At 41.6% G+C, this 23,084-nt stretch overlaps 1 protein-coding gene across 1 annotated transcript in view; it reads left to right on the top strand.

Moving 5' to 3' along the window:
• Nucleotides 1-23,084, top strand: part of NCKAP5 (NCK associated protein 5) — a gene marked incomplete at both ends in the record, with an annotated part of 941,793 nt that overhangs the window by 760,628 nt on the left and 158,081 nt on the right. The window contains one exon of the mRNA XM_079709823.1: nt 1,465-1,584. Within this exon, the coding sequence (XP_079565949.1) occupies nt 1,465-1,584 (120 nt within the window). The remainder of the gene's footprint in view (nt 1-1,464; nt 1,585-23,084) is intronic.

Genomic DNA, 23,084 nt, shown 5'->3' with positions numbered 1-23,084 from the left:
CAGAGCATCCTAAAGCTCCCGCATGTCGGCCCCCCTCATGGAAGCTGGGGAAGAGCTCTCCTTGGTGTTTGAACTATTCAGAAGAGCTGCTCCAAGGGGATGCTGAAGTACGGTTCTTCTACTTCTTTCCCAACACGAAGACCAGAACACCCCAAAAGATACGGAAATCCACTAGTTCAGAGGATGGGCAAGTTTCAAGTGGCCTTATAAGCCTTCACTTCACAGTTGCTTCACTCCGTGTAAATGCATCACTGACTCAGTTAGCAGCCGCATTGAGAATTTCAACTCGTTTCCACAAACGACAGAGGAAGCTTCCATCAAAAGTGATAGCCCTTTCCATACGGTATTTGTTTTTCTCTTTCTGACTTACTTCACTCTGTATGACAGACTCGGGAAAAAAAAAAAGGGTCATGAAGAATCTAGGGGTAAGATGGGAATAAAGACACAGACCTACTAGAGAATGGACTTGAGGATATGGGGAGGGGGAAGGGTAAGCTGGGACAAAGCGACAGAGTGGCATGGACATATATACACTACCATATGTAAAATAGATAGCTAGTGGGAAGCAGCCACATAGTGCAGGGAGATCAGCTCGGTGCTTTGTGACCACCTAGAGGGGTGGGATAGGGAGGGTGGGAGGGAGGGAGACGCAAGAGGGAAGAGATATGGGAACGTATGTATATGTATAACTGATTCACTTTGTTATAAAGCAGAAACTAACACACCATTGTAAAGCAATTATACTGCAATAAAGATGTTAAGAAAAAAAAGTGATAGTTTCTTTAGTTGATCAAATCTCTATTCACTGTAATAACATTGTCCTGTGGTTTGTGCTTTATGATTGCTTTTATGAAGACAGTGAAAAAGCCAAATATATAGGTGGAAACTTAAATTGACTTTATATTGCTGAGATTTACCATCTTCAAAAATAGCATGCTAGGGCTTCCCTGGTGGCGCAGTGGTTGCGAGTCCGCCTGCCGATGCAGGGGACACGGGTTTGTGCCCCGGTCCGGGAAGATCCCACGTGCCGCGGAGCGGCTGGGCCCATGCGCCATGGCCGCTGAGCCTGCGCGTCTGGAGCCTGTGCTCCACAATGGCAGAGGCCACAACAGTGAGAGGCCCGCGTACCGCAAAAAAAAAATAAAATAAAAAAATAAAAATAAAAAAAAAAAATAAAAAAAAAATAAAAAAAAAATAAAAAAAAAATAGCATGCTAGATTAATGCATTTCTGATTTCAAGGTGCTTTTTTTTTTTTTTTAGTAGGTCTTCCCTGAACATAATAATTCTATCAGACAGTAGTCTATGGAAGAAAACATTGTGTGTGATCTATTTCTGGGGGGCTTGAAGGCTTAAAATACTATTTTTTACTACTGTGCCTGAAATATCAGATGAAATATAGTGATAATATGCAAAAGTGTCTTAACGGTAATAGACTTTTCTTTCTTTCAATGTGTTTGTTGCAGGATCTAAGGGAGGAATGTGTAAAGTTGAAAACAAGAGTGTTTGATTTGGAACAACAGAATCGAACGCTAAGCATCCTTTTCCAGCAGCGAGTCAGACCAACTTCTGATCTGCTCCTCCAGGTATGTGTTTCTGTGCAAAACAATCTTTGCTACTGAAATGCTGTTGACAGGAAGTGAGTTAAGTTCAAAAGGTACCACTGTCTCCATGGGCAAGACATATTGCATCAGAACCTCCTTTCTCTCCCCTCTCAAGGGATGTCATTAAAATTGAATGTCTCTTAAATCTCTGACTCTTTAAATCTAACTTTGATAAAGAAATGCATCAACAAATAATAAACAGGTAAAAGGAAACAATCAGAGGTATCAAGTGAAACCGGGGAATGGAGTCAGCAAATAATTGATTGCTTTGGGGACAAGTATTAGTAGTCTTGCGCTCCATGATAAGCAAGGCAGAGTTTTATGTGATGCCGAAGTACATTTCTTTATTTCAAACTCTCTGTAAGCAAAACTACAGCTGGGGTTTGTTGTGCTTTCATCTCTCTCTCTATGCAGCCTGCCTCCTCACAACTTAATACTTCCTCCACTCCGCCTCAGTCTTTTACAGGTTCTCTTCGTCTAAGCGTTCTTACCAAACTCTTCCAGTTGCCTTCATAACAGGAAAAGTTGTGGAAAGGCAAACCATTTGAATCATTTTGAAGCTGCCCCCGAGAAAGCACTAGAAAATATATCTGACTGCAGGGAGACACATGGATTGGCAAAGGGGTCTAGAAGGCTGATCTTTGCTGTTTCCTATTTTTTTTTAATGCTATTAATGTGCATATTTGCTCAGACAAGCTCCAAGTTTGTAAAGGATAACCCCCAGCTGCCTGGTCTGATTGACTAAAGGAAAGGGGAAAGACTGAGATACCCTCTAGACTAGCCTGTCACCACTGTAGCCGCTAGCCATGTGGTGCTATTGAAATTAAACATTAATTTAAATTAAGTTTCTATGTCAAACTAGTCAGATTTCAAGTGTTGAAAAGCCACACATGGCCGGCAGCTACCATATTAGACAGTGTTTGTACAGAACGTTTCCATCATGGTAGAAAGTTCAGCACTTTTCCAGATGGTTGAGACAGTGTTGCTAATTTACCCTCTGAACTTTGGCACAAACATCTTTCCCTGACTCCTCAGGGAAATAATGAGAAATTGCAGTTCATTTCAGAGAAAGAAAGATGTTTGGTAAAACCACACATCAAAATGTAATCCTCCCCTCCCCGCCCCTGATGAAAAGAAAAGAGCTCTCTGAATTGTAAAATAGATCTCATCTCTTAAATTAATTTTCTCTCTGCTTTATCTATTAGCGCATAATTCATAATTTATGACTCATAAATTGTGTGGAAAAAAAATCATCTATCTCTATTCTGTTTCCTGATCCTGGCCACGATAAATGTTGGTCAGAGAGAATCTTGCATCTGTTAAAAGTTGTATCTCATTTGCTCACTTATCATCAAGATCCACTATTGTAATTGCTTTTGACAGCTATTGCATGTTCATGAATTTTTCCGTTTTACATGTTTTAACTTGAGGCTTTTCTGGAACAATTTTTAAGGATCTACAGTCCCTGTTTGTGAATCATGATGGTTCATTTCCACAGTAAACACATGTGCCATAGATATTTAAGCTTCTTCATTGGCTGACACATTTCTTAAATACATATCCAACTGGCAGGGGATGGTGTTTGTACTAACAATAGAACTCAATGTTTACTCCTTGGGTGTCTTCAGCCAACACACTGTTTCTCCCCAAATAGACCTCACTTCCAGGAGCCATTCTAATTTAAATGGAATTTGTAAAAGATGGGCTGATAGTAGTTCTGTGACGTACAATAATAGCAAGGATGATGCCTGCCCTCTAACATCTAAGGGCTCACAGTCATAGACAAAGTTGCTGGTTTTTCAGGTGGTCTGTTCATTATATGACCTGTGATTTTTTTATTTTCTGGTGGCACAAATACATATCATGGAACACTGGCTAAAGTAAAAGCAGTTTGAGCTTGCTTTGCCCCTGTGGAAGCTCTGCAATTATTTGTTGAATGGAATAATGAATAAATGACCCAGATTCATTCTGCAAGTTGGGGAGTTCTTTTACATACACCTAAGAGAGGTTTATACCCCTACCTCTTCTTCTGAATGTTTCCTGTCTTGTGTGGAGGCTTTGGAACTATGCAGCCATGCTGGTCCAGCCCAGTTTGTTTGAGGGTGTGGCTGGTGAGCACAGCAAACCCACCAGTGTGCCTGGTCCCGAGTATGAGAGATGTTACAGCTTCTGCCCATGGACTGGAGATTCAGTACAGCAGATTTCTAAGTAGGTTTCTGTGTATCTTAAAAAACTGATTAGTTGTCATCTGCTGAATACAGCCTAATGATTCTCTACAATCTAAGTAGCCACCTGAAGAGAAATACAGAAAGAAGATTGTTGAACACATTGGATTTTAGTAGATACATTGTAAGTTGTAGAAAAGAAAGTAATTTATAGGAAATAGCTAATTATTTGTCCCTCAAAAACAGAGAATAAGAGGTTACATGGATATTCTTTAGCAAATTCTGATATAGGAGGAACAAAAAGGGATAGCTCTAAGGATTCGTTGACAGATTCTGGGAAACTTACAAAAGGAACCAGTCCATGATGGGAAAGAAAAGAAGCCTAACCTGAAATTTAAAATCTTAAGAATGGCCATAAATTTCTCTGTTGATTCCAGTTTCCAGAAAAGCATCTCTGGGACTGTGGGTGGAAACAAATCAGATTAATAAGGGCCTCCATATTAAAATCAATAATTTGAGCTAAATTCTAATGGATTAAGAAACCAGTATAGCAAATAAAATCTAAAAGTAACATTCTTAACGGAACCGGAGCCTATAACTAAACCTATTTGAACTCACTGGCCAGATTAACCAATGCTCACCATTTCCTCTTATAAATTATATTAGATTACACTCTCAATTTACCAAACATTGACAACTAGTTGAAACTCTCTACTAGGAGTACTTAATTCTCTTACCAGTTGAGTTGTATTTCCACCATGAATGAGTTATGTTTGTTACTTAGTATGTTCACGTGACTAGTACTTGTCACGGTGATTATGAAATTTTTAACTGCTTTATAAACTGATGAAATGTGGTGCAAAAAGAATTGTTTCTATAAAATAAAGTTGAGTGCTTCAAAAACACTATAAAGGCACGTCCCTAAAAATGTTTGTGATCAAATGAAATATAGATGTGTAACTGCAAAAAAAAAAAAATTGTGGGAGATGGGGAATTGTATTAAATGTAGAGGCATTCTGCTTGCAAATTGCTTCTCAGGTGGTTTTAAGCTCTTGTTCCACTATTAAGAAAAACAAAACCTAGAAATCATAGACAATGCCTAAAGCATGTGTTTGATGCCAAAAAAATTAAAAAAGACATTGGAGGACTCTAATAATATGATCCCTAGGCAAAAAAGCCAGCCTTGGCCCTACCAAAAAAAAAAAAAAGTGCTGGATACTGTTCTACAACCTTTTATAGTGTTCACCAATTTATCTCCATTACAGTGCTGTCAGGTAGGAACTATCTCTATACCCATTCTACAGATGAGGACACTTAGGCACAAAGAGGCTGTGTCACCCAGTGGTAATTGACAGACTGGGGATTTAAATCCATGGTCAGGGTCCACTTCCTCCCTTTCACTTCCTGTCTGTGCTCCCTCTACATGGAATACAAATGGACACAAGGAACATTTTTCTGATTCTGTACTCTGACAGACATTTTGATTAACGGGCCCACCTGTGCTCAAATCAGTTCAGAGGGCTTCTGCAGTGTAATCGCCTACAATATTTACACATTTCTGAAAGCCTCTTGATCTGTGGCATCCAAGATTTTCCCCTCTCCTGTGTGTTCTGCTCTCGTCTTGCTCTGGACACCTGTGTTATCGTCATCTTGATAGGACATTATTCTCATATTTTCTGCCTAACACAGTTTATTCTTCTCCTTTTTATCTGATATTTCAAAGGGTCCTATACTCGTATCCTTGGGCCAAGATAGAAAGAAAAGAATGTTATAGTGTATATTATTCTCAGAAACAGTTGAGAATCTGACAGCTTAGAACCAAGGTGTAAAACTTTGCTGTCACTTCTGAGAGCGTTGACTTTCTTTTGCTAGTGTTTTGTTTTGTATTATTTCAGGTGAGATGAGACGATTTAAAAATTCTCTTTGTGCTTCTGGTGTCTTTTGTGTTCATTGCATTTTATTTAATTTCATATGCAGTTATGGCATCCTAGAGTCACATGGTACTGATGGTGGAGGTCATGCAGTGCAACCCCCATAACTAGGGATTTCATGTTAACTTTTATTTCACCTAAATAGGAATCTCCTTGAGGGCAGCAATTATGCTGAATGTTGCATTTTACCCTCCCACAGATATTATCACCATTCATAATACATAGTCAGTGTATACTTTGATGGCTTAACATTTAATTCAATATATTTTTTTAACTTTTTATTTTATATTGGAGTATAGCTAATTAACAATGTTGTAATAGTTTCATGTGCACAGCAAAGCGACTCAGCCATACATATACGTGTATCCATTCTCCCCCAAACTCCCCTCCCATCCAGGCTTCCACATAACATTGAGCAGAGTTCCCTGTGCTATACAGTAGGTCCTTGTTGGTTATCCATCTTAAATATAGCAGTGGGTACATGTCAGTCCCAAACCCCGTAACTATCCCTTCCCCACACCCTTCCCCCCAGTAACCATAAGTTTGTTCCCTAAGTCTGTGAGTCTGTTTCTGTTTCGTAAATAAGTTCATTTGTATCATTTCTTTTTAGATTCCACATATAAGCGATATCATACGATATTTCTTTTTCTCTGTCTGACTTACTTCAATCAGTATGACAATTTCTAGGTCCATCCATGTTGCTGCAAATGGCGTTATTTCATTCTTTTTAATGGCTGAGTAATATACCATTGTATATATGTACCACATCTTCTTTATCCATTCTTCTGTCAATGGTCATTTAGGTTGCTTCCATGTCTTGGCTATTGTAAACAGTGCTCCAGTGAACATTGGGGTGCATGTATCCTTTCAGACCATGTTTTTCTCCAGATATATGCCCAAGAGTGAGATTGCAGGGTCGTATGGTAGTTCTATTTTTAGTTTTTTAAGAAACCTCCATACTGTTCTCCATAGTGGCTTCCCCAACCTACATTCCCACCAACAGTGTAGGAGGGTTCCCTTCTCTCCACACCCTCTCCAGCATTTATTGTTTGTGGATTTTTTGATGACAGCCATTTTGACTGGTGTGAGGTGATATCTCATTGTAGTTTTGATTTGCATTTCTCTAATAATTAGCGATGTTGAACATCTTTTCATGTGCCTCTCAGCCATCTGTATGTCTTCTTTGGAGAAATGTCTACTCAGGTCTCCTACGCATTTTGTGATTGGGTTGTTTGTTTTGATGATATTAAACCACATGAGCTGTTTGTAAATTTTGGAGATTAATCCCTGGTTGGTCCCGTCATTTGCAAATATTTTCTCCCAATCTGTGGGTTGTCTTTTTGTTTTGTTTATGGTTTCCTTTGCTGTGCAAAAGCTTTTGAGTTTAATTAGGTCCCATTTGTTTTTTTGTTTTTCGTTTTTTTGTTTTTTCTTTCCGGTACGTGGGCCTCTCACTGTTGTGGCCTCTCCCCTTGCGGAGCACAGGCTCCAGACTCACAGGCTCAGCAGCCATGGCTCACGGGCCCAGCCGCTCCGCGGCATGTGGGATCTTCCCGGACCGGGGCACGAACCCGTGTCCCCTGCATCGGCAGGCGGACTCTCAACCACTGCGCCACCAGGGAAGCCCCCATTTGTTTATTTTTGTTTTCATTTCCATTATTCTGGGAGGTGGATTGAAAAAGATACTGCTGCAACTGATGTCAGAGAGTGTTCTGCCTTTGTTTTCTTCTAGGAGTTTTATAGTGTCTGCAAAATGGACATTACAATAAGTCTAATTCATGTCTGTCACTATGCACAGATTTCTTTTTCTTGTGATGAGAACTTGTAAGATCTCTTGGCAGATTTCAAATATTCAAGACACTATTAATAACTAGAGTCACTGTACATTACAGTACAATGCTGTACATTACATCTCCAGAAGTTATTGATCTTATAACCAGAAGTTTATACCTTTTGATCCCCTTTATCAGTTTCCCCAACTCCCCACCCCCACCAATCTGTTCTTTCTTTCTATGAGTTCTTTTTTTTATTTTTTATTTTATTTTATTTTATTTTTTTCGGTACGCGGGCCTCTCACCACTGCGGCCTCTCCTGTTGCGGAGCACAGGCTCCGGACGCGCAGGCCCAGCAGCCATGGCTCACGGGCCCAGCCGCTCTGTGGCATGCAGGATCCTCCCGGACTGGGGCACGAACCCGCGTCCCCCGCATCGGCAGGCGGACCCCCAACCACTGCGCCACCAGGGAAGCCCGAGTTCTTTTTTTTTAAAAAAATTGCACGTGTAAGATAGATCATGCAGGGTTTTTTTGTTTTGTTTTTGTTTTTGTTTTTGTTTTGTGCTACGCGGGCCTCTCACTGTTGTGGCCTCTCCCATTGCGGAGCACAGGCTCTGGACGCACAGGCCCTGGATGCGCAGGCTCAGCGGTCATGGCTCACGGGCCTTGCTGCTCTGTGGCATGTGGGATCTTCCCGCACCGGGGCACAAACCCGTGTCCCCTGCATCGGCAGGCAGACTCTCAACCACTCTGCCACCAGGGAAGCCCAATCATGCAGTTTTTACTTCTCTCTGTCTGACTTATTTCACTTAGCATAATGTCCTCAAGGTCCATCCACGCTGTCACAAATGGCAAGATGTCATTCTTTTTTATGGCTGAATAATATTCTATTACATATATATGTAAATATATAAATATATCTCTAAAATACATTTATATCTTATATATATATATAAAATATATATCATATATATCACATTTTCTTTATCCATTTATCCATCAGTGGAGACTTGGATTGTTTCCACGTCTTGGCTGCTGTAGATAATGCTGCAGTGAACATGACAGTGCAGATAATCTCTTCTTTGAGATAGTGATTTCATCTACCTTGAGTTTATGCCCGTAACTGGAGTTGCTGGATCATATGGTAGTTCTATTTTTTTAATTTTTTGAGGCACCTCCATACTGTTTACCATTGTGGCTACACCAATTTACATTTCTTACCAAGAGTGTAAAAGGGCTCTTTTTTCTCCACATCCTCACCAGCATTTGTTATCTCTTGTTTTTTTGATAATACATTCTAACAGGTGTGAAGTGATATCTCATGTGGTTTTGATTTGCAATTTGCTGATGATTAGTGATCTTGAGCACCCTTTCATGTTCCTGTTGGCTCTTTGAATATTTTCTTTGGAAAAAGGCTTATTCAGGTCCTTTGTCCACTTTTTAATTGGATTATTTGATACTTTGCTATTGAGTTGTATGAGTTCCTTATTTATTTTAGATATTACCCCTTATCAGATGTGTGGTTTGAGAATATTTTCTCCCATTCTGTAGGCTGCCTTTTATTTTGTTGATTGCTTCTTTTGCTGTGTAGAAGCTATTTAGTTTGATGTAGTCCCATTTGTTTATTTTTGCTTTTTTTGCTTGAGCTTTAGGTGTCACATCCTTGAAATCATTGCCAAGACAAATGTCAAGGAGGTTTTTTTCCCCCTATGTTTTTTTTTTTTTTTTTTGCGGTACGCGGGCCTCTCACTGTTGTGGCCACTCCCGTTGCAGAGCACAGGCTCCGGACGCGCAGGCTCAGCGGCCATGGCTCACGGGCCCAGCCGCTCCGCGGCATGTGGGATCTTCCCAGACCGGGGCACGAACCCGTATCCCCTGCATCGGCAGGCGGACTCTCAACCACTGCGCCACCAGGGAAGCCCTCCCCCTATGTTTTTATTATAGGAGTTTTATGGTTTCCTATCTTACATTTAAGCCCTTAATTCATTTCGAGTTAATTTTTTGTGACTGGTGTAAGGTAGGGGTTTAGTTTAATTCTTTTACCTGTGAATATCCAGTTTTCCTAGCACCATTAATTGAAGAGCCTGTCTTTTCTCCATTCAGTATTTTTGGTTCCCTTGTCAAATATTAGTGACCGTAGTATGCATGGGTTTATTTCTGGGTTCTTGATTCTGTTCCACTGCCCTATGTGTCTGTTTTTATGCCATTTCCATACTGTTTTGATTACTATTGCTTTGTAACACAGTTTGAAATCAGCAAATGTTACATTTCCAACTCTGTTCTTCTTTCTCAGGACTCCTTTGCCTATTCAGGGTCTTTTGTGATTCCAGACAAATTTCAGGATTGTTTTTCTATTTCTGTAAAAAAATACCACTGGAATCTTGATAAGGGTTGCACTGAACCTATAGACAGCTTTAGGTAGTATGGATATTTTAACGATATTAATTTCTCCAATCCATGAACATAAGATATCTTTCCATTTATTTGTGTCATCTTCAGTTTCTTTCATCAGTGTCTTATAGTTTTCATTGTAGAGACTTTTCACTTCCTTGGTTAGATTTATTCCTAAGTATTTTATTCTTTTTGATGCTATTATAAATGGGATTGTTTTTCTTGTTTCTTTTTCAGATAATTAGTTGTCAGTGTATCGAAACGCTATTGATTTCTGTATGTTGATTTTGCATCCTGCAACTTTATTCAATTCATGGTTATCTAAAAGTTTTCTATGAGGTTTTTACATTTTCTATATATAAAATCACATCATCTGCAAATAGAGACAATTTTACTTTTTGCTTTCTGATTCTGTCTTTTATTTATTTTCTTTGCTTGAGTGCCCTTACTAGAACTTCCAGTACCATGATGAATAGGAGTGGTGATACTGGGCACCCTTGTCTTGTACCTGATAGAGGAAAAGCTTTCATCTTTTCACCACTGAGTATAATGTTAGCTGTGGACTTATCATATATGGCCTTTATTATGTTGAGGTATATTCCTTCTCTACACAGTTTGTTGAGCTTTTATTATAAATGAATGTTGAATTCTGTCAAATGCTTTTTCTGTGTCTATTGAGATGATCATAGGAATTTTTAAATTCTATTATTGTGATACATCACACTTACTGATTTGCATATGTTGAACCATCCTTGCACCCAAGGGATGAATCCCAATTGACTTTGCTGTATGATCCTTTTAATGAGCTGTTGAAATCAGTTTGCTAGTACTTTGTTCAGCATTTTTACATCTATATTCATGAGGAATATTGGCCTGTAGTTTACTTTTCTTGTAGTATCTTTATCTGGCTTTGGTATCAGGGTGATACTGGCCTCATGAAATGAATTTTGGAGTGTTCCCCTCCTCTTCAATTTTTTGGAAGAGTTTGAGAAGATTTGGCATCAGTTTTTCTTAAATCCTTGGTAAAAATTTACCAGTGAACTACCAGGTCCTGGGCATTTCTCTGTTGGGAGATTTATGGTTACTGATTCAACCTCCTTACTCATTCTTAGTCTGTTTAGAGTTTTTGTTTCTTCATGATTCATTCTTGGTAAGTTGTTTGTTTCTAGGAATTTTTCAATTTATTCTACATTATCCAATTTGTCGGCATATAGTTGTTCAAAGAAGTTTCTTATTATCCTTTGCATCTGTGGTATCAGTTGTAATGTCTCCTCTTTCATTTATAATTTTATTTATTTGAATCCTGTTTTTCTCTTGGTTAGGCTAGCTAAAGGTTTGTCAGTTTTGTTTATCTTTCCAAAAAACCAACTCTATAGTTTTGTTAATATTTTCTATTATTTTTTATTTTGTTTATTTCTCCTCTTTTTTAAAAATTTCCTCCCTTCTGCTACTATTGTGCCTCATTTATTCTTCTTTTTCTAATTCCTTGAGGTATAAAATTTGTTTATTTATTTGAAAGTTTTCTTTTGTTTCTATGTATGTGTTTATCCATATAAACTTCCCTCTTAGAACTGCTCTTGCTGCATCTTTTAAGTTTTTGTGTGTTGTGTTTCCATTTTCATTTCTCTCAAGATACTTTTTTATCTTTTCATCTCTTCTTTGATCCATTCATTGTTAAGGAGTGTGTTTTTTTAAAAAATCCATGTATCAAATATTTGTGAATTTTCCTGTTTTTCTCCTGTTGTTGATTTCTAGTTTCATATCATTGTGTTTGGAAAAGATTTGGTATGATTCAATGTTCTTAAATTTACTAAGACTTGTTCTGTGACCTACCATATGATCTATCCTACAAATTGTTCTGTTTGCACTTAAAAAGAATGTATATTTTGGTGTTGTTGAATGGAATGTTCTGTATGTGTCTGTTAGGTCTATTTGATTTATAGTGTTATTCATATCCACTGTTTCCTTATGAATTCTCTGCTGGATGATCTATCCATTGTTGAGATTAAGATATTAAAGTCTCCAACTATTACTGTATTGCTGTTTATGTCTCCTTTTACTTCTGTTACTCTTTGCTTCATATATTTAGATGCTCCAATGTTGGCTACATAAATATTTACAATTGTTATATATTCTAGGTGGACTGACCCCTTTATCATCATACTGTAACCTTCTTAGTCTCTTTTGAGCATTTGCAGCTTAAAGTCTATTTTGTCTGATATATGTATAGCTAACTCTGCTTTCTTTTGGTTACCATTTGTTTGAAATATCTTTTTCTATCCCTTCACTCCCAGGCTGTGTGTATCTTTAAAGCTAAAGTGAGTCTCTTGTAAGCAGCATATTGTTGGATTTTTAAAAATTTTATTCTGTGTCTTTGGATTGGAGAATTTAATCCACTTACACTTAAAGTAATTATTGATAGGTGAGGACTTATTACTGCCATTTGATTAATTGTTTTCTGATTGTGTTGTTAAACCTTTGTTCCTTTCTTTTTTTTCCCCTTGCTTCTTACTGATTTATTTTGTGATTTGATGACTTTTTGTAGCAGTATGCTTTGTTTATTGTAATCTTTTGTATAACTACTACAGGTTTTTCCTTTGTAGTCATCATGAGACTTACATAAATATCTTCTATTTATGACATCCTGTTTTAAGCTGGTAACAACTTCAATAGCATACATAAACTTTACACTTTTTCTTCTCCCTTCTCACATTTTAGGTTTAATGTTAAAATTTACATATTTTTATATTGTGTATCAATAATAAATTACTGTGGTTATGGTTATTTTTAATACTTTTTTCTTTAACGTCTTAAGCTGGAGTTGTAAGTGAACTATGGAACACCATTACAATATTAGAAAATCTGGCTTTGCTTATATATTTACTGTTACCAGTGAGTTTTTTACCTACATTCATATAATTTTGTGGTGTTAATGAGCATCATTTTATTTCCTCTGGAAGAACACCCTGTAGCATTTCTTATAAAGCATGCCTGGTGGTGATGTTTATCAGCTTTTATTTGTTCGGGAAAGTCTTTATCTCTCCTTCATTTCTGGTATTCTTGGCTTTGCATTTGAATAAATGGTCACCTCCTCCAGGTTTTACAGGTTCATTCCAGCAGAAACAGTCCTAAACCATAATGCATATATTGTTTTTCTTGAGTGTGTCCCCTAAACCCCATAGGTTTTTAAACATTTTATTTGTCTTTCTTTTTATTCTTTTCTTTTTTTATGTTGCTCAAATGACTAGATAATTTCAAATGACTTATTTTCTAATTCACTGATTTATTCTTTTGCTTGGTTGAGTCTGCTGCTGAAGTTCTCTATTGAATTCTTCAGTTCAGTCAGTGTATTATTCAGCTCTAGGATTTCTGTTTGGTTTTCTGGATGGATTCTGTTTCTTTGTTGAACTTCTCATTTCGTTTATGCATTATTTTTCTAATTTTATTTAGTTGTCTGTGTGATCTTGTAGCTTACTAAACCTCTTGAAGAGGATTATTCAGAATGTCTTGTCAGAGAGTTCATAGATCTCTATTTCTTCAGGGTCAGTTATTAGAGCTTTATTAGTTTCTTTTGATGGCATCATGTTTACCTGATTCTTTGTCATCCTTGACTCTTTGCATTGGTATCTGTGCATTGGAGAAACCAGTTTCCTCTTCCAGACTTTACAGATTCACTTGGGCAGAGGCAGTGCTTCACCTGTCAGCTCAGCTTGGGGTTCTGATGAGTCAGCTGGTAGCATCCTTAGAAGTGGGGCTTGCTATCAGGGTCTCTATTTGAGGGAGGCCACTGCCCAAGCTCTTGAGTTCAGGGGTGCCACTGGCTGGGAACAGTTGACTAGGACTCCTGGCTTGGTTCTTTTCCCCAGTGCAGCTGTAGAATGGACTCCACAGTTGCTTGCATTCGCTGGTCAGGCTTCCTAGTCGGGCGCTATACTCAGTAGCTAAGGGGGTCTGCAAATTTACTTCCCTGCCTGGCCAAGGTCATACAACTGCTGGAATGGCTCACTGCCTGGGGACCAAGGCCAGGCAAAACTGTCCCCTGAGCTCCCTGGTCAGGAAGAGCCACTGACTTGATTCTGCAGATGGACAGAGCTACTGACTGGGTTTTCTGCTCAGGTGCCCCTGTAAGTGCAGCTATAGGGTGGGCCGCTTAGCCTCCCAGGTGCTCTGGTTATGCTTCCTGATCAGGCAAGACTGAGGGCTGTACTCAACAGTAGGTAGGGGTAGCAGCCTACTTCCCTGCCCAGGTGGTGCAGCAGAACAGGCCCGAAGGCCAGCATTGCTTGTTGTTTGGGGATCAAATCAGGCAGAATTGTGCATCAAGTACTCTGGCCACATGGGGTCACCAGCTTGGCTCTGAAGACGGGCAAAGCCACTGGCTGGGATCTCCTGCTCCACCGCGAGGAGGAGCTTACTCTGCCCAGAGCTAAGTGCTGGTTACTGGAAGCCCCGCCCCGCTTTGATGTGATCTCCAGTGTCAAGCCCCGCAGCTTCCCTGTGATCCCCATGGGGTGAGACCCAAATGGGCCTCCCAGGGGGTGACCCACAGTGCTGGGAAGGTGGATGTCCACCTTGGGCTCTTTGTGTCCCACTAGAGAAACCATAGGCCCCAGGGGCCCTCTCAATGTGTCTCTGTGTCACCCTGAGGGAGGGGTGATGGGATTAGAGTCTAGCCATTCCTCTTACCCTCTAATGAGGTCTTTCGTGGTCTCTGTGGTCCCGAGGGGTGCTGCCGGCTCACCTCCGTCTTCTGGGGTTTTCACAGTGGTGTCTTGCCTATGTTGGTGTCCCTAGCTGGTCTTCTAGTGAAGGGGACTGAATTCAGGAATGACTTATGTCACCATCTTGATGACATCACCCTTGAGGGTGATGCTTCTAACGACAATAAGATTGTAATATTCTTGGTTTGAAGACCATGCCTTTTTCTGTCTGCTTATGTGTATTTTTGTTTCAATCCACTGTACCTAGGTGCCCAGTTCATATTTTTAATCCTTTTATTTATTTCTGAGAAGCAAAGATTTTTAGGCATTTACATTCTTCACTACCTTGGAACTTGGCCTTTGCATAATGAACACAGCCTCACAGAAGTACCCGGAATTGAACAATCAAACAGCCAGGCCAAAGGCATCTCCTCTAGGGTATTTGGCCACTCAGAGAAATTGGAAAATGCCAGCCATATTAAACATTTTTAAATGTATGTATTTTGCTTTTTAAAAGGTCTACCTATCTACCTTTTGGGTACTTTCAAAATATATACAGTTAAGTGAGATGAAAAGAAGAGATCATTAAGAGGGCATTGGAATAATACGGAAAGCAATAAGGGAAGAGGAGTAAGTGAGGGAAGGAGCAACTGGGTGAAGGATGGACAGTGGGTCTTGAGTTCTGGTAGAGAAGGGTTTCATTCTGATTGACCTGTGCCTCTCTTGAGCCACACGCCATGAAAGAGTCAAGAGAAAAGGCAGGAAAATCCGCACAAGTTTAGAGCAGCTACCTGGCTTCCCATACGAGGATGTACATTTGCCTTATGGGTTTCTAAAACTGATCAGCTCTGCCCTTGAGCTGCTTGTGTGCTGGCCACAGCAGCAGCCTCCAGCCCTGTCCTGTAGACCTGCTGTCTAATTTAGAAAGATCCACGGAGCAACAGGAGGAGCAGTCCGGTGATGCTTCAGGGATGCTGAGGACTGCCAGGGTCCATCCAGATGGCAGAGTGCCCACCAGCAGTGACCTGTCATCCCGCGTGATCAGAGGGCCGTGCTGGCTTCCTTATGGACAGCTGCCAGCCATGAAAACACACGGAGAATGTGCAGCAGGGATTCTGTCTTACACACTGAGCCCTGGAAAGGACATTAACTTGTCTGAGGTACAGAAAGTGGCATCTCTGAGAAATCGGGGACCCTTTGAAGGATCACACAACTCCTGCAGGGCAGGGCTTGCAGGTGCCTCACACGAGGTTGGCTTGGGAGCAAGTTAGAGCAGCAGAGAAGATGAAGAATCTTCAGGGTTACGGCGGGATGTGATTTTCTCCTCTGCGGGACGCACCCAAGGCCCTCCGTCAGCTTCCTTTACCTTCAGCAGCCTCGCTCGTCTTTTTCTCCCTGACACAAATACTCCAGCCAAGCAGAAACACCCTCACTCCACACAGCATGACAGAGGTTTTCCTTCAACTGTCCCATTTTGTATGTCATTCCCCCGTTCAAAATGCTGTTCGGCCAACCCTCATCCCACCCGCGGCCACTCCTCTTCATTCAGTTAACCAACTGGGAGCGCCAAGGGTCTGTTGGTGCTGGGGATTCAGGGGTAAAATGCATTTCCTCAACAGCTGAGGTCTGCAGATGCCATGCAGAGCAGAGTGCCATGGTGAGGGGCACTTGGTGGGGGGCAGGGTAGGGCTGGAGGCTAATTCTGTTGGGCGAGGGGCCTGGGGAAGACCTAACAGAGGGAATACTGCCTCTCCGTGTGTCGAAACAAATGAAGAGGAGCTTGTTAAGCGGACAAGGGCGAGCATCCGTGCCAGCCGGAAGGAACAGTCTGTGCGTGAAGGCGCGCTTCCGGTCCTGTTTCTGAAGCTATAGGCTTCGGCAGCGGTCCTGGAATAAGCACCCCTGTGCCCCTCAGTCCCCACACACACCTGGCTCACCAGGTCCCAGTCTCTATTAATATGTTACTTTGTAAGTATGCTACAGTTTTTTTTTTCTCACATGTTTGTTCTTCATTCCCAAATCAGCTAAGGTGTGTTTTCTGTTTTTGTTTTTTTTTTGCACAAGACCCAGGCTTATTGGTTCATGTGTCCTGATGTGCTTCCTGCCTGCAGTATTGTCGAGGGTACACGTGGTCTGTGAAGGAAGTCAGGGTCGATTCCTGCTCTGGACTTGGCTTGCTTTGACTTTTATTTTCATAGGGACGAGGGGCCTTGCCTTATTGACCTCTGAATCCTCCCAATGCGTACCTTTTAACAAAGCGAGGCTTGATAAATGTTGAGTGAATGAGTGACTGAAGTGAACCTCTGGGGCGAGTGGAAAGGCTTGCCGACCAGGAAGGAAGAAGGAGATGGCTTCACAAAGGAAGTGACCACGAGGGGGAAAGAAGAGAAGGGAGAGGGAGCAGTCCTTCGGGCACTGTGCACACCAGACTCTAGAAGGCTGACTTTGCAATAGTATGTTTAGAGAAGTTGGGACGACCAGGGGAGCTTCTCTCTTCTTTTTAAGGCATTCAGTTTTGTTATTGTTTGGTTGGTTTTTGCTTTAGTTTTATCTCTTCCTGTTGTCAGTGAGATCTCAGATGTGGTTTACATCTTGGAATTGTTTGTACCCTGTTGATACAGAGAACTGTATTACATGATATATCCTTGGCTGAGGGACTGAGGTTCCATATGGTTTCATGGACATGAGTTTTTAATCTCTCCCATCCCAAACCCCTACCCCAATTTTAAGTTACTTAATGGAAGGCACCTGGCTTCCTGCTCTTTGTCTCTTCCTAAAATTAGATAATATGCCAAATATGTATTAATTGCTTTCGAGAGCACATGGCTGGCTCTGCATAAACCAACCTGTCACCTGAAACAATGAAAAATCTGATGTTCTAAAAGCAGCATTGCGAACTGAAATGCTTAAAGGGGCTGAGCCAGGTGAAGGGATAAGCAAAGGAGGCTCTGTACTCAGCTGCCACTTGTGGTCATGTGGAAATGCTTGTTAGATGTTAGCATAGATTTAGACATTTTAAGAAACTGGAAATGCAGACACTTGTGTGCAGCCTCCTGACTTTTAAATGTTGGCACCTGATTCAACTATTTTATAACACTGAGGGAGCCCAGTCAAACATCTGCAGGCCAGATTTGACCTGCAACCTGCTTTTCTTTCCTTTTTTCTAGTGATGGTGGATTCTAATTTAAAACATGGTACCAATTCTCAGAATACCTGGGCACCAGGCTCCACACTCATATTCATAATACAGCTAGAATATATTCCTGTGTTCATTATTTCAAGAAGAATTCATTGACCGTCTACTGAGGACGCAGAATGTATCACTTAATAAGGAGACAGAGAATATGAACAAACAGTTGTGCAGCAGAGTAGCAAATGAAACAGCAATATTTCCCAGCAGAGGTCCTCAGAGGAAAGAGTGAGTGTATCTGGGGTATCAGGGAAGCCTTCTAGGAGGTGGTGACAGCTAAAAGGGACCTTGAAGGACGCATAGGAGTTTGTTAGGGTAACAGACAATTCTCAGACTAGATTCAGGACTAAGCTTAGTACTGGGCTTTATATTTAGATCAATCCCAGAGTCTGGCTTTAATCACGACTATGAAATTATAAACTAGTCTTCACCTGATTTGGTCTTGTTGGGCCTTCTGAAACCCTTCCAGCAATATCAGATTAACTCACTGAGCTCTGTGGAAAAAACAAAAACCTCTGAGGAGTTGCCATGCTAGTTGAATTCTCTGCCCCTGTGCCCTTCAACAGCCGTTCTTTCTAGCTTTTTATCCGAGTAGAATCTAGTTAAGCTAAATTTAAAAAACGGATGAAACATACAGAGCCCTCTGCCTCTGAGGTTTGTTTTAAGAATTTTAACATTAAACGAAGGTTTCAAACCTGAACATACATCAACGTTATATTGAAACAGACTAAGTGATTGAATTGTAAATTCAGGAAATGTACCTTGTAGCATGTAACCTTCAGGCTATATATTTTTTCCATATTTCAAACATATAGGAGAACTTGATAATTCTGAATTTGGTGAATTTCATGCAGTCAGTGTTTATCATAGTAACCTTCAAAGCTGCCCCAGTAAAAATTGTTATGAAGCATTACATTTTCATGAATTGTGGATAACTGTAAGCATCTGGAAATGCAAGGCAGCACGGAAAGTACTGAGGAAGGCATGGTGATGTTTACCTGGGGATTTGAGGATGCAGATTGGAGCATTAATTTCATGGCACTCCAAGTTGTGGAATGTCCGTTGCTATCAGTGGATGTTACACCAGGGAAATTTTATCCCTGGCACGAAAAGATTAAGTAACCCAAACTCTGACACGGAAGACCAGTGTTTCCAGGAGCGAAAGCAGTTTGGCTTTGTTGTGTCACCTCTCTTACCATGAGGATACACTTGTCTGAGAGCTGCCTGACCTATTCGAGAACCACTTCGTGGGACCAGCTAGCCATTCGCAATCTGCCAAAGCTCTCTAGGAGACTCTGGAACAAGTCTTTAACTGCTCAGCCTTCGGTGATGATGCATATCCTTGAAGTCCTGGCTGCATGGGTCAGGGAAGGGAGGGGAGGTTGGGGTATATACCAAGGAGACACATAGAAGCATCTGAAATCTCTCAGCAGAGCTGACCTAGGATGGGCTGAGGCTCCACGAGGAGAGAACTTCAGGTAGGTGCGAAGCTCCGTGCAGCTTGGGATAGTCAGACTCTAGAGACAAATGGGAGTGGCCTTCAACTGTGCCTGGCCTGCTGCAGTCGCTCAGAAATATGCTAGGACTGGGGTCACAGTAGTCCCCAAACCGATCAGACAGATGGAGATAAATATTCCCAGGGCCCTCACATCCTGAGGCACTGACGTGTAGCTTATGTACTTGGCCGCCCCCGAGCAGTCAGGACCAGCTTCAGGGGCACAAAGACACCCTCTCCCACCTGCCACCACGTACACATATACACGCACACACAAGCTCAGGTCACATTTTCAGACATCCTGACGGACATCTTTGGACAGATGAGGTCAGAGAGCACCTTTGTGAGATTGGGAAACCAGGGCGATATTGCTGAGTCTCCTGTTCATAAAACCACCTTCATTCAATCCAGGTGCAGCAGCCTTTTCTGCCTTTAAAACAGCCTGTGGCCCTTACCTGGCTCAGTTTCTACTGATCACCGTCAGCCTCGGGTCTCAAAAGCAAGAACTAAAATAATTCCTGAGTTTTCTGCAAAATCTGGACGTCAGACCCTTTACCTGCACGGAGGCCCCCTGGAATGAGGGATGCCACCCCGTAGGTCACAGGCCCTGTTCCGAAGACAGTGTCACTGCTGACTCGTTGGTGACCTGAGACAGGCCACACAAACCCGTCACCACCACCTCCAGCCATACCCTGTGGCTGATAAATCTCTGCGTCTCTGTACCTCACAGGTAGGAGGGTAGAAGGGCCGGGAGAGTACTTACCTGTAAAGTGATGCACAGTGAACGGAGCAGGGTTGTGCGTGCAGAGAAGTCACCCATGCAGTTCTGTCAGCTTAGTATGTGCTGCACTGAGGCCGCAAGGCGATTTCTACAGCTGGCTTGGGGGAAGACCAGGCCTCGTCAAATCTAGGGTTTTCCACATGGGTATCTGACGGTGATGTCAGGAAAGTTTGAGGTTGTGCTGTACCTTATTAGCAGACAGATGTCATCTCACCGAACCCTTACGCTTAGCCTGGAGTATTATTGCTTTTTTACAAACAGGAAGATAAAATTCCTAGAGGCTTCTTCTTCTTAGCCAGGGTTCTTCTCCTGGTCCAAAGCTTCTGGCCCAAAGCAGCCACTGCCAGCTCATGCCTTCATCTCCAATTCTCCCCTCCATTACTTTCCCCTGGCCTGCAGAAGGGAAGGCTGGAGCAGTAGCCTTCAGTAAATCAGCCAATTCAAAGGCATCTGAGGGTCTGTTTGGACTTGGCAATGTGCTACACTTTGGACAAATGAAGTTAAATACATTTGGGTGATGTCCTAATAATCCGAGTGATAGGCAACAGCATGGTGGGCCTAAATACTATTTCCCCAAATAAGGACAATGAATCTGATAGCCTAGTAACATGATCAAATTGCTCTCAATAGAAGCATGTTTACGCCAAGGAATAATAGAGTTAGAATATTATATCTCAACTTTCAAGATCATGTAATCTACCCGCCTTGTTATCTGATTCTCAGATTAATTCATGCCTGGTATACGGTCACATGGTCTGTTTAGGGCAGACAGAACCCAGGAGTCCTGATTCCCAGCACTGTGCCTTTTCCACTGTGCAATGGGTAACACATTTGAAATTTGCCTGAATGAAGGAAGAGTAAAAACTCAGCAGGAGACATGTGCTGTCAGCCTAATAGGCGGCTTTGGGAAATGGTTTAGATGAAGTGGGCTGATGGAAAACACCCACCTGCAAGGAGGCGTGATGGAGAGGACCAGAGAGGCAGGAAGGGAAGAGGAATCACTGGGTGGAGGGGCGGAAAGACAACAGACACTAAGCTCCAAGCTCTCTTGAATTCGAGTCCCAACTCCGCCAGTTTCTTCGGTTAGGTGACCAGGGGCAGGTTCCTGAAATTCCTAGAACCGTAATTTTCCATCCAAACAAAGCAATGAAAAATGTCTAAAATGTCTAGTCCAGGGCTTCCCTGGTGGCGCAGTGGTTGGGAATCCGCCTGCCGATGCAGGGGACACGGGTTCGTGCCCCGGTCCGGGAGGATCCCACGTGCCGCGGAGCGGCTGGACCCGTGAGCCATGGCCGCTGAGCCTGCGCGTCCGGAGCCTGTGCTCCGCAACGGGAGAGGCCACAACAGTGAGAGGCCCGCGTATCGCAAAAAATAAAGAAAAAATGCCTAGTCCACTGACTGTCATATAGGAGAAGCTGAACAAATGTTGTACTTTTTTCCTTTCTCTTCCTGTGAAGTCAGTGACCGGCAGCTGGGTAGCAGGGAAACGGAGGCGATGCAGAAAGGTGATCCGTTTGTTCAGCAAGAATCTTTCTGAGAAACTGGTCTGAAAGGATGTGGTATTAGGCCCACATTTGCTGCATTAAATCAGTTTCTCTTCACTATTGACTTGTTTGTTTGTTTGTTTTGGATTTTCCTGGGAATTTGTATTTCTGGAGATTCTCTGGAGATATTTAGCTCTAAGTAGATCCTTACTGGCTTGTAGCTCAATGACTCAGAGTGAACCTTTAAGCAAGAGTATGTGTATGAGATGTGCTGGGGTTGAATGAATTGGAAATGCCCTGAATTAAGCTATTTATCTCATCTGCTGGTTAACTTTGAAGGGGAAGAGAGTCATGGCTGGATCACAGAATCCTTTGCGATTCTGAGCAAGGCAATAGGTTTCTCCCCACATACAGAGAAAAAGTTTCTTATAACCCAAAGATCTTCAGGGATCCTGTGAAGCCTGTCTATTACTTCCTTAAATAAGAAATGAATCCTAAATTAAGATTGAATCCTCGATGGTAGTCTGCATCATAACCTACCTTCTACCTTTATTCATTCATCTTGTGTTAGACACTTTCTATTTTATATGATTCTTTCCTTTAGACCTGTTTTAAAACCCTTACCAAGTATGCCAGGTCCCTGAATGTCCACCTTTAAAAATTCAAAGCACAGGCCCCCCTAAGAGCAAGAATTGTTTTCACGTTTCCCTTTTTATGGTTGCATTTCTTTCCCAAGTAGCTAAATATTGAATGGGACGGGATGATAGATAAAGAATCATGTTATAGGAATCGTACTGCATAATAGGTATCTTTCAAAGCAATTTTAATGTGACGAAAATCAGAATTTCATAGTCGAATGTGTTGTGCATTTTTTGATATGAGATGCATGCAGATGTTTTCCAATAAGCCTTGCTCATATCCGTGTGACGCTGTTCAAGGCAGGCATTGAGATGCTTGAATTAACGCACAGATCTCATAATAATATGCGTGCAAAATGCCATTACCATGACGCTGCAGCAGAATTTGCCATAAAAGTGGGGAAAGCCAAAATGCAAGAGATAATCGAGAAGCTGATGCCTCTGATGCAAACTTTTCTTCTCATTACAATGTTACATCCATTGCAAAAAGAAAAAAATAACTGACTGCATTAATTCCATACAAAATAGAACATTTGAGGTGCTCCTGCATGCCCCTGGTGCAGCTGGATGGATTACCACCACTGATTGTTCACTAAGCTTCCGGACTGTTTACTTTAGTAGCTAAATGTTGCTGCTATTCTCAGACCAGATTGCTGAGACACTGAAGATCCACATAACATGGTATTCATTGGTGACTCCTCAAAGCAATTTTCTGATATCTAGACCTTACCCTAATTGAGAGGAACCATTAAACCCATTTCACCAAAGGTTGTGACCCATTTCTGAAGAATATCTGCTTTATCTATTCATCCACCCACCCCCCGACCCCAAATATTCCCTTGTTCCCTTTCCCAGTCAATTCTCCATAATCTCCAGCCCCAGGCAACCACTGATCTGCTTTCTGTCACTATGGATTAGTTTTGCCTTTCAAAAG

The sequence above is a fragment of the Hyperoodon ampullatus genome (genome assembly GCF_949752795.1).
Source record: "Hyperoodon ampullatus genome assembly, chromosome: 8".
Classification (NCBI taxonomy): domain Eukaryota; kingdom Metazoa; phylum Chordata; class Mammalia; order Artiodactyla; family Ziphiidae; genus Hyperoodon; species Hyperoodon ampullatus.
The sequence above is the reverse complement of the archived record's forward strand: the minus strand, read 5'-3'. Positions and strand labels throughout refer to the sequence as shown.